General features: G+C 39.6%; 1 protein-coding gene across 2 annotated transcripts in view; it reads left to right on the forward strand.

The window, feature by feature from the left end:
• The window catches only part of rnf213a (ring finger protein 213a), an 80,875-nt gene that overhangs the window by 44,541 nt on the left and 20,822 nt on the right, over positions 1 to 15,512 (forward strand). For both annotated transcript variants that reach the window (XM_062036838.1, XM_062036837.1), the window contains exons 27-51: positions 87 to 242; positions 322 to 3,963; positions 4,043 to 4,170; positions 4,440 to 4,556; positions 4,630 to 4,754; positions 4,828 to 4,950; positions 5,042 to 5,091; positions 5,241 to 5,403; positions 5,486 to 5,621; positions 5,697 to 5,882; positions 6,947 to 7,077; positions 7,159 to 7,316; positions 7,398 to 7,604; positions 7,687 to 7,874; positions 8,547 to 8,655; positions 8,736 to 8,836; positions 8,925 to 9,110; positions 9,224 to 9,390; positions 10,238 to 10,340; positions 10,439 to 10,553; positions 13,784 to 13,973; positions 14,050 to 14,246; positions 14,616 to 14,738; positions 14,818 to 14,925; positions 15,012 to 15,254. In XM_062036838.1, the coding sequence (XP_061892822.1) occupies positions 87 to 242; positions 322 to 3,963; positions 4,043 to 4,170; positions 4,440 to 4,556; positions 4,630 to 4,754; positions 4,828 to 4,950; positions 5,042 to 5,091; positions 5,241 to 5,403; positions 5,486 to 5,621; positions 5,697 to 5,882; positions 6,947 to 7,077; positions 7,159 to 7,316; positions 7,398 to 7,604; positions 7,687 to 7,874; positions 8,547 to 8,655; positions 8,736 to 8,836; positions 8,925 to 9,110; positions 9,224 to 9,390; positions 10,238 to 10,340; positions 10,439 to 10,553; positions 13,784 to 13,973; positions 14,050 to 14,246; positions 14,616 to 14,738; positions 14,818 to 14,925; positions 15,012 to 15,254 (7,152 nt within the window). The remainder of the gene's footprint in view (positions 1 to 86; positions 243 to 321; positions 3,964 to 4,042; positions 4,171 to 4,439; positions 4,557 to 4,629; positions 4,755 to 4,827; positions 4,951 to 5,041; positions 5,092 to 5,240; positions 5,404 to 5,485; positions 5,622 to 5,696; positions 5,883 to 6,946; positions 7,078 to 7,158; positions 7,317 to 7,397; positions 7,605 to 7,686; positions 7,875 to 8,546; positions 8,656 to 8,735; positions 8,837 to 8,924; positions 9,111 to 9,223; positions 9,391 to 10,237; positions 10,341 to 10,438; positions 10,554 to 13,783; positions 13,974 to 14,049; positions 14,247 to 14,615; positions 14,739 to 14,817; positions 14,926 to 15,011; positions 15,255 to 15,512) is intronic.

A 15,512-nucleotide genomic window follows, 5' to 3' on the forward strand; every position in this document is an offset into this window, starting at 1 on the left:
ATTTCCATTTAGTGAAGTTGTGTATTTTGTGCATTTTTTCTTGCTGATGGTGTTGCCATTCTTAATCAGTATTTCTTTTTTTAAAGGTACGGAAAGGAATCCATGAGTTTCTTTTTAAGTTGCTCTTTCTGCGTTACCTAATGGACTCTGAGGGAAACATGTGGAAGTGCAGTGACAAGCATTTATATGTCATTGAGTTCTTGGAACAAACTGTCGAGCAAAACAGAAATCTTTCCGGTCAGGTAAGAGTTCTGAGAACTAACATTGTCATCTAATTCTGCCAGTTTGCTTATCCTAGGCTTTTCTGTGTTTTCTGTCTAGACGAAAACCCCAAAAAGCTCGTTTACTGATGTGTTTCCAAATATTTTCTGCCGACCACCTAAAGAGGTACTGACGCTGATAATGGAGCCGCAGGAAGATCTCAATGTGAGCAGTGACAACCCACTAATGGATGACAAAGTGTTCAGGAGCTCAGCCTTCCAGCGACCTTACCAGTATCTCATACGGTTTCATAACCGCAGCGATCTTGACAAGTTCAGGTATACGGTCATTCAGGGGCCTAACGAAGTCTGTCACAGGGAAGCTGAGGGATCACATGTAGAATGTCTTCAGATGCTTCTCGTGTACTGTGGCATTATAGACCCATCCTGGGCAGAACTAAGAAATTTTTCTCAGTTTCTCAACATGCAGCTGAAAGACTGTGAGTCATCACATTTCTGTGATGTAAACTTAACAGGTGATATCCTTACTGGATTCAAAACATTTGTGGTGGATTTTATGATTCTGATGGCCAAGGACTTTGCCACTCCATCACTCAGTATCTCCGACCAGAGCCCCAGTACAGCACAAATGGACCTTAACTATGGCCCAGATGAAGATATTGCCCCCTTTTTAATCAGAAAGAGATGGGAAACAGAACCACACCCATACATCTTCTTTAATGATGACCATATGTCCATGACCTTCATTGGTTTTCATCTTAAACCCAATGAACAGAAGGCAGTTGATGCTTTTGATCCCAGATCTGAAAGAGTCATTAAAAAAAATGTCATGTCACTGGCATTGTTTCAAGGCCTTCAGCTTCAGGGAGTTCCTTTCAACACAGACTTTGATAAATTATCCAGAAGTGAGAAAATACAAAGAATCTGCAATGTTCTTGGAATCCAGAGTCATTTCGACCCTGATGAAACATATGAGCTTACAACTGACAACATAATGAAGATTCTGGCAATCCATATGCGTTTCAGGTGTGGCATCCCTGTCATCATCATGGGAGAGACAGGATGTGGTAAAACAAGGCTCATCAAATATCTTTGTGAATTAAAAAGGAGGACCATTGCGTCTGAAAACATGAAACTGGTCAAAGTGCATGGAGGGACAACATCAGAAATGATTTACACAAAAGTAAGAGAAGCAGAAGACATTGCTTCCATCAACAAACAAAACCATGGATTGGACTCGGTTCTTTTCTTTGATGAGGCTAACACCACTGAGGACATTAGCAGTATCAAGGAAGTACTCTGCGACAAGACAGTCAAAGGAAAACGTTTACTACCTCATACTGGACTGCAGATCATTGCAGCATGCAATCCTTACCGTAAGCACACAGTAAATATGATCAACAGGTTGGAATCAGCCGGTCTTGGGTACAGAGTCCGAGCTGAGGAAACTGATGAAAAGCTAGGATCTATTCCTCTCCGACAATTAGTCTACAGAGTTCAAGCGCTGCCACCAAGCATGATCCCTCTGGTGTGGGACTTTGGTCAGTTAAATGATAACACAGAGGAGATATACATTGAGCAGATTGTGAAGAGAGTAGTGGAAAGCAGAAACATTGCTCAGGGTTACTTCAAATGGATAACTCAGGCACTTTCTGCCTCACAGAAATACATGCGCTCAATGAAAGATGAATGTAGCTTTGTCAGCCTGAGAGACGTGGAACGCTGCATGCAGACTTTTGTTTGGTTCTATGACAACCATGCTCGTTTTTTTGCAGAGCTTGAAAAGTATGTTACTGATCAAAAGCGGGACCAACAACAAGAACAAGATCAGAGAGTGTCAAAGGAGCAAGATTCAATAATATGGTCTCTCGTCATGGCCTTAGGAGTGTGCTACCATGCCTGCCTTGAACATAAGGACAATTACAGACAATGCGTCAGCAAAAGCCTACCAAGCGAGTACAGTGCAGCAAAAATTAGACAAGTCATCACAATTATGCAGGATTTACTTCTCAGTGGCGTACCAATGGCTGACACCATTGCAAGAAATGGTGCACTCAAAGAGAATGTTTTTATGATGGTTCTCTGCATTGAACTTAGGATTCCACTTTTTTTAGTTGGGAAACCTGGAAGTTCAAAATCTCTATCGAAAACACTGGTGGCAGATGCAATGCAAGGCCAAGCTGCGCACTCTGACCTCTTCAAAAGGCTGAAGCAAATTCATTTGGTTTCGTTCCAGTGTAGCCCCCACTCTACACCAGAGGGAATCATTAATACATTCAGACAATGTGGACGTTTTCAGGAAGGAAAGAATCTTGATGAATACATTTCGGTCGTTGTTCTTGATGAGATTGGGCTTGCTGAAGACTCCCCAAAGATGCCTCTTAAAACCCTTCACCCACTGCTTGAAGAAGGATGCATTGATGACAAGCCACTGCCACACAAAAAGGTTGGCTTTATTGGCATTTCCAACTGGGCGTTAGATCCTGCAAAGATGAACAGAGGCATATTTGTGTCCCGTGGCGACCCTGACGAGCGCGAACTGATTGAAAGTGCAAAAGGGATATGCTCATCTGATGTGATGGTTTTAGAGAAGGTGAGAGAATTGTTTCGACCTTTTGCAAAAGCTTACCTGAAAATCTGCCACGAACAAGGCAATGGATTTTTCGGCCTGCGGGACTATTACAGCCTGATTAAAATGATTTATGCAGCAGCCAAAATATCGCAACGAAAGCCCACTTGTGAGGAGGTCATTAAGGCAGTCTTGAGAAATTTTAGTGGCAAAAATGACGTCGATGCAGTGTCTGTTTTTACCAAAAGACTTCCAGTTGCACCTAAATTGGAGAACATCAATGCCATTGACTTTGTGAGCGAAAACATTCAGGCAGTTGGACAAGAGGAAGAATGCCGCTACTTGCTAGTGCTCACAAAAAATTTTGCAGCGCTTCAGATCTTGCAACAAACCTTCTTTTCAGAGTGTGGGCAGCCAGAAATAATCTTTGGATCCAGCTTTCCAAAAGATCAAGAGTATGCTCAAATCTGCCGCAACATCAACAGAGTAAAGATCTGCATGGAAACAGGCCAAACGGTTGTGCTTCTGAACTTACAGAACCTCTACGAAAGTCTCTATGATGCCCTCAACCAATATTATGTCTACTTGGGAGGACAAAAATATGTGGACCTTGGCCTTGGAACTCACCGCGTCAAATGTAGAGTGCACAAAGACTTCCGACTAATTGTCATAGAAGAAAGAGAGGTGGTCTATGAACAGTTCCCGATACCTCTCATCAATAGGCTGGAGAAACATTACCTAGACATTCACACTGTTCTGAAAACTCCACAGAAGAAGATGGTTGAGGAGTTGAAGAACTGGGTCAGGAGTTTTGTGACAGTCAGAGGGCTTCATTTTGATGTGAATCAGCCATACAAGTACCTTCCATCAGACGTCTTCATTGGCTACCATTCAGACACCTGTGCTTCTGTGGTTCATCAAGTGATCAAGATGCAGGAGGACAATTCTGAAATCTCAGAAGTCGAAGGCAGCATTCTCAATGAGGCTAAACTCGTATTGCTTAGATGTGCCACACCAGATTCAGTAGTGCGGTTGGACTGCACAGATCTCTCCAAAGTGGAGATTGAAGAACTTGGACAGGTCTACTTTCAAAAGCAGAAAAACGGCTGCCTGGCTGACTTCATATCTTCCCATACAAGACAGGATATCCATAGCTTTTGCGCCTTCACAGAGGTACAGTAATACCAGTGCCAAATAAATTACACAGCTCCCACACCTCATAAGCCTAATTGACTGGTGTTTTAAACCACAGGTTACAACATTCTCCAGACTTCTCACTGCATCTGACTTGAAGCCGTTGGAGCAAATGTTGCAAAGTGTTGTGGAGCTCCTCTCGCTCCAGCAGTTTGAAACAGAACAATCTTTCCTGAAAAAAATCAGGTTTGTTGATAACAGAGGTAATGTTTCTTTAATATTTCTAAATGGCTCTCTGTCACAGCTCATCCATGTTGGATAATTGCACACACCAATCCTGAAAATATTGTGTTAAATTCTGTAGGGGTTTGAACACACCCTTTCTCAAAGTGTGTGTTCATCCTTTATTTAATTAGTCTGGAATTTTTTTAACTACAGCATTCATGTTCTAGAAAACAGCATTCATGTTCTAGAAAACAATACTGTATTGTATTTCTTCCAAAAAAAAATTGTAGAAACGTCCTCACGGTTGACAAACAACAGAGCCATGGTGAACCCTGCATCAAGGTTATCCTCATTCAGAGTGATTTTACGGAGGCAACCCATGGTGCCAATCTCATTGCCTCTGCAAAGTAAGAGTGCATCACTTTGTTTTGGCATACAAGATATGATTCAACAATAATAAGCTTTTCTGCCCAATTGCAGGTATTCATCCATGAATGAAATAAACAAAATCACTCCAGAGAGTTTGGGCTGCAGGGTCTTCATCTACTTTATCACCAGGCTACGAAGAATTGAAGGCGGGACTTCCTATGTTGGATTTCATGGCGGTATGATCACAATTAGTTAATTTGTGTTTTTGACTATCTCAAGAGTAATTTGGGGAAATCTTAACGTTGGCAGGCCACTGGACTTCGGTGCACATTGATGACCTCCGACAGTCAAAGGACATTGTTTCAGACATTAAAACCTTGCAAAACATGACCATCAGTCAGATGTTTGAAACAAAAATGGCTGCAACTGAAGGCAAGTGATTATTACATTGGTTTTGAATAAATATTATTAAAATGTTTCTTATATGTTACTAAGAGAAACAAAACAAAAAATATTTTCACAGATATGGAGTTGGACGATGTTTACGAGGAGGAAGCAGAGCTGAGAAAAGATGTGAGTACGCACAGCTTCACTTCTCAATTTGAATTTTCTTGATTGTTTTATTTTTAGTAGGACATTGTGTACAAGTAAAAATCCTGCAATTCATATATGCCCAGCTTAACTTGCAGCTTTTTCTTTACCATTGTGTCCTCTTTCTGCAGTACGAAGATGACATGACTCTGGACATGGACACAACAGAGCTGGTGCGTAGCTGTGTGCAGAGTGCAGTAGGCATGCTAAGGGACCGGGAAGAAAGTGGTTTCCGGAGCACTCAACGAGTTGACACTCTTCTGAAGCTTCTCAGTGACCGTGACGAAGTAGCAGGTATTGTAGTGTTGAATAGTTTGTAATCACTATTTCGTCCTTGGTGCCATCGGTGCCCGTCACGCCTCCTTGCTCTCGGCAGGTGTCTTTTTGCAAATTGTAAAGAGGCGTCTTCATTCAATGCTAGCGAGTACCAGCACTTTCACAGCTGCTACAGGCAACTGGGTTGTCAAGGTGGCTTCTAATATTGACGCCTTACAGGAAGGAGGTACATTCAGGTGAGTTGTACTCCTTTTGCAGTACAATATTTCTCTGGACTCTTGATGATTTAACCAATTTGGTGGCTATTACAGGCTCACTTTATGGAAGCGCGTTCAGGCTGTGGTCATCCCCAACTTGGCTCAACTGGTTTCAGTCATCGACACCGACCAAAACCTGGACATCTTAATGAATAGAGACTGTAGTCATTCTGTCAAGAGGCTGTGGTTAGAGATCTTTGGCGATGAGAAATTGCTGGAAATTCCACAGCCTATGCTCAAGTAAGTAGTAGCGCTAAAACACTTTGCACAAAAGTGACAGTATTTTTTTAAAAAACATACAGTATTAAATGATAAATGATAAGTGGGTTATACTTGTATAGCGCTTTTCTACCTTCAAGGTACTCAAAGCGCTTTGACAGTATTTCCACATTCACCCATTCACACACACATTCACACACTGATGGCAGGAGCTGCCATGCAAGGCGCTAACCAGCAGCCATCAGGAGCAAGGGTGAAGTGTCTTGCCCAAGGACACAACGGACGTGACTAGGATGGTAGAAGGTGGGGATTGAACCCCAGTAACCAGCAACCCTCCGATTGCTGGCACGGCCACTCTACCAACTTCGCCACGCCATCCCCGTATTACGTCAAATAGTGGCCATCGGCTTGCAAAAAGTACATAGTTGGAATTGGACTTACATTATTTGTTTATACAGAAACATTCAGGAGTCTGCTGCTGAACTGTTGAAATTAACTCTTTAAACTATTATTCAGGAAATTCAAACAGTCTCAGATGAATAAAGAGTGGAAGTGTTAAAGATGTGGAGTTTTTCCCCCCTCATTTATTGTCCTGGTCGAGATCCTTGGTGGTGTAATGGTACATGCTTTTGCCTTCCACAGCAGAGGTTATGGTTCAATTCCTGGCTAGGGTTGCATCAGGAAAGGCATACGCTGTAAAAACTATGTTAACATAATTGACTCGCTGTGGTGACTCCTGACAGGAAAAGGCCAAAATTGAATTTTTTTTCCTGTTGACGCTTCGCTACACAACATTTCATTTTTATGTTATAGAGCTCTACGCCCCTTATTAATTTTACCCAGTCTGCTTCATCTCTTGCAATTTATCTGCATTTCTCCATTATAGTCCATTTTATTTTGATCAAAACGCAATCACTTAACATAAATGGCAATATATCGGTTATATTGTAATAGAATTCCAACAAAGCGTTAAAGTATGCCCTCCCATATCCTATTTGCAGAAATGTGGTATGGATGTTATTTCAAATGTAACTTCTCTTTTTGCATATGGCACAATCATCTCACTGACTTTCTTTCTCAAACAGCTCAGAGATGAGAACGATTCTTGTACGAAACCACTTGACCCAAGGCAGGGATTTGAGCTTGTGCATGCCTTTCAGCGGGATGATCAAGGACTACATAGAGGAGCTCTGGGTTCATGCGCTTCAAAATGAAGGTGACCATTGGTACCATTACACAAAGAGATCAGGAGTCATATTTCTTTGACATTTTACTTTAAAATTCATTATCTTGTTAGGTCACACTCAACAAGGATTTAATGAATTCTTTTCGAGGACACCACTAGGGCAATACATTGCGAAGGCCACCCCAGAGATGCAGTCAGAGTTTTTCCAGCGCTACCTACAGGATTTTGTCTCTTTGACAATGAATGTGACCTGTCAGAAAGAACTACAGGTTTATTTATTTGCAATATAAATGTTTTTAAAACCACAAATGTTTCTAATAGTGTGTGTGTACATTCAACTCATTTTTTAGCTCCTGATTGGTGCATTAAACAGCTGCATCAACGAGCTGCGCTTGCAGCTCTCTGCCGGAGACACAGTTCTGTCGCTTCCATGGATCCATGCTGCATATCATGGGTTCAAAAACCGACTGCAGAACCTCTGTAGAATGGGCCGCCTCGAACCCCAGGTGACTGACGACCTCTTGGAGAATCCTAATTTCAGCAATGGAGTTGAGCTGGTAAGCGTAAAACCTTCTTCTCCACTGTTTGTATTCAGTTAGTAATGGATATTTTGTGTTTAATGCATGTCCTGTATTCAAGGATCTTGACGTGTATGCTGCCCTGGCATGCCTGGAATACCTGGACCCCGATCTCTTGGAGTCAGATGCCGATAAACAAGCCTGGCTCAGACGAGTAAAAAAACTAAAGGTTCCAATTGAGCTGGTCTGCTCAGAAGACAGTGTGAGACGTTATCGAGAGAAGAGCAAGAATATTGTCCGCAGTGTCCAGTAAGCCAAGATGAAATGAAAATACAATGGTGCCTTGGTTTTCGTTATTAATCTGTTCCCAAGAGTTCAGTTAAAATTGGAATCGTATTAAAACCGGAAAAAATGTTTCCCAGTAAGAAAAAATGTAAATAAAATTAATTTGTTCTAACATTTTAAAATCTCTTACTTTAGTTGAAACATTTTGATAGCAATGATTAGCCACATATGTACTTGGGTACAAGTTTTCCTTGATCTTGCTTTTTTCACAATAGTTACAAAAACACACACACCCAAGCCCATATACCCATTGGTGCCACACACCCATATACAGTAGGAAGATAATTTATATGGCCCCATTCGTCGCGGTTTACCGGACACATGAAACGTGATGAATTGGGGTGCACTATCCACTTTAGCTGCCAGACGGCAGTGGAGTGTTGAATATTTTAAAATGTGTTTTGTGGCAATTACACCTTTTGACCACAGCGTCAGCTGCTATGTAGAGTGGTGCTTTCCATCATTTGCAGCAAAATGACACCCCCTCTCTTCTATTATGCAAGATCCACCCAGAAATGGGGCCATTTGGATCCTTCCCTACTGTACTTGTTCCATGTATCACACCCACGACAACCAAGGTACCACTGCAAGGCTCTTGGTTTTTGTTCAATGATTTTGTTTCTTCCAATTTCTCAGAAATGTGTGGAATCGAATATTTTCTGTGTCCCTATTTGTGGAGCACTTTGAGGTGGTAGAAAGCGAAATGACTCCTTTAGTTCGACTCTACATGCGGTCCCTCAATCAGGTTAGTGAGAGTTTTTTCACAGTGGAGTCAAATTAAATTTAATGACCAACAATAAAAAACACTTACCTTTTCTCTTTTAGGTTCTTGCAAATAATTCTGATCTGAAAACACAACAATCATTCGAGGCAGTGATCGATTTACTCAAAAAATGCAAAGAGGAAGCTGTTCAAAGGATTTTCAGGTACATTTTTCAATGACCACTAATAATCTCCACTATAAGGTTTCCACTGTATTTCACTAGCTGTGGTTGTCATTTATATTCCGTCTAGGTTTGATGCAGTTCCTTGGTGCTTGCTGTGTCAGGGAGACCCTCATAACCCAGTCTGTCTGCCGTGCAACCACATATTCTGTGGCTCATGCATTACAAAGTGGTTGATTCCCTGTCAGATGTACTGTCCCCACTGTAAGCAGTCAGTTGATGAGGGCTTTGCAATGGTTCCATCGGAGGACTTAAGGTTTGCTTGCTTTATAATACTTACTCAATCATGAATGTATTTTTGAAGAAGTGGAATGAAATACATTTATGTGAATACGTGGTATAATTGTTTTTTTCACTTTTTTTGTGCAGGATTCGAATTGAACAGCACACGCTGTTCAGGAATAAGTGCAATGCTTTCTTCATCGACCTGGTGTCTTGTGTGTGCTTCAAGGACAACTCCCCCCCATGTCCAGCTGTCATTCTCCACTTGCTGTCTTTTCTCATCGTGGAAACCAGCGCTGTTCTTATTCTGAGTGGTGGGAAATTTTGCTGGCTTGTATGAGCACACACACAAGGAATGGGCATTTAACACATTGCTTGGATTGCCTATTTTTAAACTCAAACTATCGTTTTTATAAAAATTATTATTGCATTTGGTGAGAATAAATTTGATTATTGTTCGTTTGCAGTGTGCATAAGGACATCTATCTGAACTCTGTTCTCTGTGCTGTTCATACCCACTGAAATATTGTGGAGGTGTTAAAATGAGTTGACATAATGTTCTTTTTCATGGCATCAACTAGTTGCGATTTGCCTCAACTGTTTCAAGACAATCAAGAATCAATTCCACATTGAGTTGTTTGTCAAAGTTCTGTTGGCATCTAGAATTGAAGATTCAAAATGTATTCTACAAATGGAGTAAGTACAAACATTAGCAATACCACAGCTGAAGAAAATACCAAGCTCTACAAAGTCTGGCGCGTTCTTCTTCCCCCACCCCTCCGAAGCGGAGTTGCCCGTGCCCCAGTCCAACATAACCTAAAGTTAACCATGTCTGCTTTCACTCCATCTCGTGCTTGGCAACCCCTTCCCACCATCAAAACCAATTAAGATATTATGTGTGTGTATTAGCGAAGATAAAAACACTGGTTGTACTTGTTGTGTTTTGTCCTAAAACAGAACGAAGTGAACATGCAGTGAGACTCCTTATGCATTCCACTTTGTTTTAAGGTGGAATATATTCCCCTAACAATTCAATAAATCGACAAATCGGTTACAATGCCCATCCCTAATACACACGTATACTGTATCTTTAACTACCACGCCGGATCTAAATACAAAGTTACGTAGTATGTTTTTAATGCCAAGTTCATACCTCTTCAGGGAATCAGCAAATCCTGACCAAGGTGCTTTCTCCGTTTGATGACTCTGCGGATAAAAGCCCAGTGGTTCGCTCAATGGTGCTAAAACTCCTGCTAAAGTACAGGTGAGGGGACAGGATTGTAAACATCCATTTATTTTAAGTATATTTAATTATATATCTATAATGGTTGCAATGTTCCTAATTGTGCCATTCATTTACAGTTTTCACGAAGTGCATGAGTACCTTGAGCAGCACCTGCTGGCTGTGGAGCGCTGCAACATTTTAGAGGAGAAGGACAAAACCAAACTCTACTGTCTGTACATGAATTGCCTACAGGTAAAGTATTATATTGCTGCTGTATACTTTTTACAACTTTTATCACAGCGATTTTGTCCATTTAATTGTTTGTGTCAAAAGTCCCTAATGTGACGTGATAACTCAATGACGACAACCTTCTTCTTTTTATACGTATACTTTACTGAGGGAACACAATAACAAACCGGCCACTGCCGTTCACATAACAGACTAAACACCGGAGCCCGCGCATAGAGCAATGCATGCTGGGAATTACCGTAAATACACTAAAAGAGTGTACCATAATAATGCGCAATGCAAAAACAGAACATTTACAATCTCCCAGTTTTTCTTTTTAGTTTTTTAACACAAAAAATCACAGTCTATTATTAATGTCCATAAGTATGAAAATGTAAGAACATGGTGATCAACAAAAAAACTTATACAAAAAAAACTGTCCACAAAAGAATAGTCTCTATTCCAGTTTCCACTCTCCAACACTGAGTGCCTTTAGGAGCTGAAGTGCGGATGCACCTCGTTTTGTCAAACAGTCAGCTAGCTGCTCTCCTGTAGGTGCCCAGAGAATCTGTTGAATTCTTTTACACTGAAGAAGTTCTTTGATGCCACTTATTTGAAGGCGGAGCCTTTTCTCTGTCACTGACTTAGTAGACTTGATGGCGTCTGCAAGGGAGTGGTTATCAGTGACACACACTATTGGTAAGACATGTTGTGATACATTCCCTGTGGTAAGTTCTGCATGAAGGTCAGATAAAGAAATCGCAGGTATTTCCAAAGCTGTATCTCTAGCTCTCCCCCTCAGTGAGAGAGCAACAGCTAATGCTTGTTTCTCCTTATCCAGATCGGTAACACGTATCCACATTTCAACCTCATTTTTCCAGCTCTCATATGACTTATTTTCTTCAAAACCAGGAGGGACTCTGTAGTTAGCGTTGTTAGACATCCTCTGCTACCATTGATAACTCAATGACGACAACCTTCTTCTTTTTATACGTATACTTTACTGAGGGAACACAATAACAAACCGGCCACTGCCGTTCACATAACAGACTAAACACCGGAGCCCGCGCATAGAGCAATGCATGCTGGGAATTACCGTAAATACACTAAGAGTGTACCATAATAATGCGCAATGCAAAAACAGAACATTTACAGACGTCTATGATTGTGAATTACACAAGTAGTGTTTTGATTAGTGCTGTAAAATAGTGTGAAACATTTTTTAATCCTTAATTATGATCTGTAATTATTTATTTTAATTAATTAATTTAATAAGTCTCCCCCTAAAAAATGCTAAAAAAACCCCAAAAAAACTCAACTTGAGGTATTTTAATTTGAGTACATCACAATATTGTTGCACATCAAAAGATTATTATATAAGCAAAATAATGGCTTCATGTTTTTCACAGACTGAAAGAAATGTAGTCTTAGCCATTGACTCAAATAAAACAGTAGGTCCATAGAAAATACTCAAGTTAATACATAAAAAAACTGTAAAAGTATTGAACGTTAAACTTGCTTCTCCTCACCTCCCAGGGGGTGATCAAGGGTGATGGGTCAAATGCAGAGAATAATTTATCCACACATAGTGTGTGTGTGACAATCATTGGTACTTTAACTTTGCGTCAGATAATATATAATATTTAAACAGACCCATCAATCTCAGTGCTGTAAGTTAGAACATCAAAAAGACCATTGTTCATCACAAAATACAGTTATGATAAAAATAACATCAAGCAATCACGTCCAGTAGACTAAAGATAACTTTTGTCTTCTTTGAGAGGCCAAGTACTTGCGTGCTGGGGCTAGCAGCGTTCCATACTGTCGAGCAAAGAGCTAATTCAAGGCTGAAGTTGCGACTTGTTGGTGTAGCTGCTTCAGTGGTAAGACAAACTCCTTAAAAAGAAGGCATATCACTCTACTTTCATTGATGGTGCTAAGCAAGCCCGAACGCAAGGGCTGCCAATCATTGTCAACTTTAGAGTGATTGACATCCAACACAAGAAGCCCAATGCATGAATTTTTTTTTTTTTAAAGGTAACAAATTAGACAATAAAAATTAAATCAACGTTAATTAGAAATGGAATTAAATACATCATGTGTTATTAAATGTATCATGAAATATTTAATGTAAAATTAAACATATATATATATATATATATATATATATATATATATATATATATATATCATTTACCTATTTAACTAATTATTTCACAATTTAATTGTGTTAATGTATTTCACAATTTAATGTTTTAATTGATTATTCCATGATTTATGAACAGTATTTTAAGACTCAGTTAATTATTTAATCATCAATTTAATTATTACACAATTTTAATATTTCATCTGACAATGTAATTAATTTTTATTTCAGGGTTTATGTATTTCAGGATTTAATGAATTATTAATTTCATGAACGCGTTTGGCAGCACTTTATGAATTTATTATATCGGTCAAATTCAGCTGTTAAAGTCAACATCTGATTGGTTCCACTTGTTGACCACAGAACCGGCGGAAGAGTAGTGGTCGATATCTTGGTCTTAAAATGCGGAACTAACGTCAAAAGATGATTCTACTTTAACTGCTACATACTCCGTAATGTCTAAAATATTATCGAAAGGAGGATATTCTCCTCAGCAGCCTGGTTTTGAAAGACGTCAAGCTTCAGACCAAAGCAATCATTGGTTGGACTAGATTCCTGTTAGCCGCACCAACTGACTTTGATGGGTGAATTTGATCGATAAAATGAATTCATGACACTACCACACAGGTTTATTAGATAAGTAATTAAATAAATGTTTTATACTTTTTTTTAATATTTCATATTTAAGTAACTAAATCATATACTATTTGATTTAACATTAAATAAACAAATACATAGTCAAACAAATAATGTAGTTGTTGAATAATTGAATGAATTGTAAAATAATTATATAGTTTAAAAAATAAATATATTTGTATATTATTTAATGACACATTTTTGTATTTAATCAAAATTTTAAATAATTATTAACGTTTAATTATTTCACCTGTCCCATTTCAGCTTTCATATAATTTAACATTTTAAGTTTTAATGCCAAGATTGATTGATTGATTGACTGATGGAACAGTATATTTCTTTAAAAATAGTGTAATACTGATTTAACCTTTTTTTAATGTTGCCCACAAGAAATTCTTGATTCTAGATTGTTGCAATGTATCTGCTATGAAAGGGGTCATTTGTTACAGTATCTCTCTGTTCTTGCCTGAAGGATTCCATGTACGAGAGGTTTGAGTTTAGATCTGATACAGACAGGCGGGTTTGTCTGCGCCATGAAAGTGACTTCTTGAAGGAATTCCTACTGTCTCACAATCTGTCGGCTGAACCGACCGTGGAGAATCTACAGCAGGTGGCAAGACTTCGAATGGACCTGGATGTCGCAGCTGCCATCATTGCCACCCGTGAGCAGTTTTAGATGATGAAATACTGGATAGTCTTTATATGGTGCATAGTTAAAACTATTATCTGTTTTTTCAGAATTCCAGGGCATGGGTCAGTGTAAAAACGATGACTTCCTGGAGGCCGTGATAAAGCTGTGCACATGCAGTGGGAACAACTGGTATCGTGTCTACTTGATTCGTAAGATATGCTGCCAACAAGGAGTGGAGTTTGTCTTGAAACTGCTCAACATTGAGAACATGCACTGGCTGTTTCCTGAGGAAGTTCTGCAAAAGGTTACGTACAATTTCTCAATGATTCTCAGCGATGACCATCCAACTAAATTAACAACAGTTAATTGTTATTTTCAATGGCATTGGATAGTTCCTTGGATGTAAATACACATCCCAAAGTTGAAGTCGTTGTTCTTCTTTAGACAGAAGAAAAGTACAAACTAAAACACTAATACCTCTACTGCCCAGTAGAGCAATTAATTTAGCTTTTCTTAAAGATGCAATTAATTAATCAAGAATCAATACCATACACGTGACCAGATTGATTAATGAGTTATTGTGAGCATCCTTAGTTATTTATAACATAAATGCTTTAAATCTGATTCAATGAGTTTCTAAAGGCGTTTTCTTTTTCATATGAACTCCACTCAGAGTGAAGAGGCCACCTCAGTTGATCAGTATCTTGTGTGTGGGGAGAGCTACAAGGCAATCAGAGATGCATGTGTACAGGCAATTGCAGACGGCCAAATGAACAATCTAGATGATATTTGTCAGGTAAAGTTGTTACACTTTTCTTGTTTGAGGGTGACGTGGGGATTGGGTGTTTAATTTTTGTTTGTTTTTTACCTCATAGGACTGCACAACATCACCACAGGTGACAGTTTACCTTCTCTTAGCACTGTACAGAGAAGTAACGACCCTCTACAGAAATCCCAATGCCAGTTTACACATAAACCAAGAGGTACATTTACGAAATATGGAGCAAGCACTTTATGTTAAGCAAGTCATATTAAGCATGTCTTTTTGTCCTTTTTTCGCACCTTCCAGCGTCTACAACCCCTACTGAATTTCATTCAGACTTCTAAGGTGCTTGCCGACCCACAGGTAAAGAGCTTTGCTCAGGCTCTGGTGACCAACAGATTAGGGCCCATGGCGCTCAGTCCCGGGATTTCAGGGGACTATTACGTGTCCGTCTCGCTGACTGTTCACCTGGCTGCAGTCTTGCTCTGCACGGACCAGAAGATTGTAGCGCCTCTGCAGCAGCTGGCGATGGCCCCGGCAAGCATGCAGGTACAGTGGAATCTTTACAATCCACGCCAATGCTGGGATTTTGTCCTATTGTAAATAATGTATATTAAAATATCTGAAGTCAAACATAATCTGTTCTGGCAATGTTTTCAAAAATAATTGCTTTTATTACCTTCACAAGAAATGTTGTGTTTATTTTTTCCAAAATGATTAATTGCACACATATGCAACGGTAGTAATAAATAGTGTTAAAAAATAAAAAGACACACTGTTAAACATTGTTTAACAAGCCCTTCCCCC

Source organism: Entelurus aequoreus, linkage group LG25, assembly GCF_033978785.1.
Source record: "Entelurus aequoreus isolate RoL-2023_Sb linkage group LG25, RoL_Eaeq_v1.1, whole genome shotgun sequence".
Classification (NCBI taxonomy): Eukaryota; Metazoa; Chordata; class Actinopteri; order Syngnathiformes; family Syngnathidae; genus Entelurus; species Entelurus aequoreus.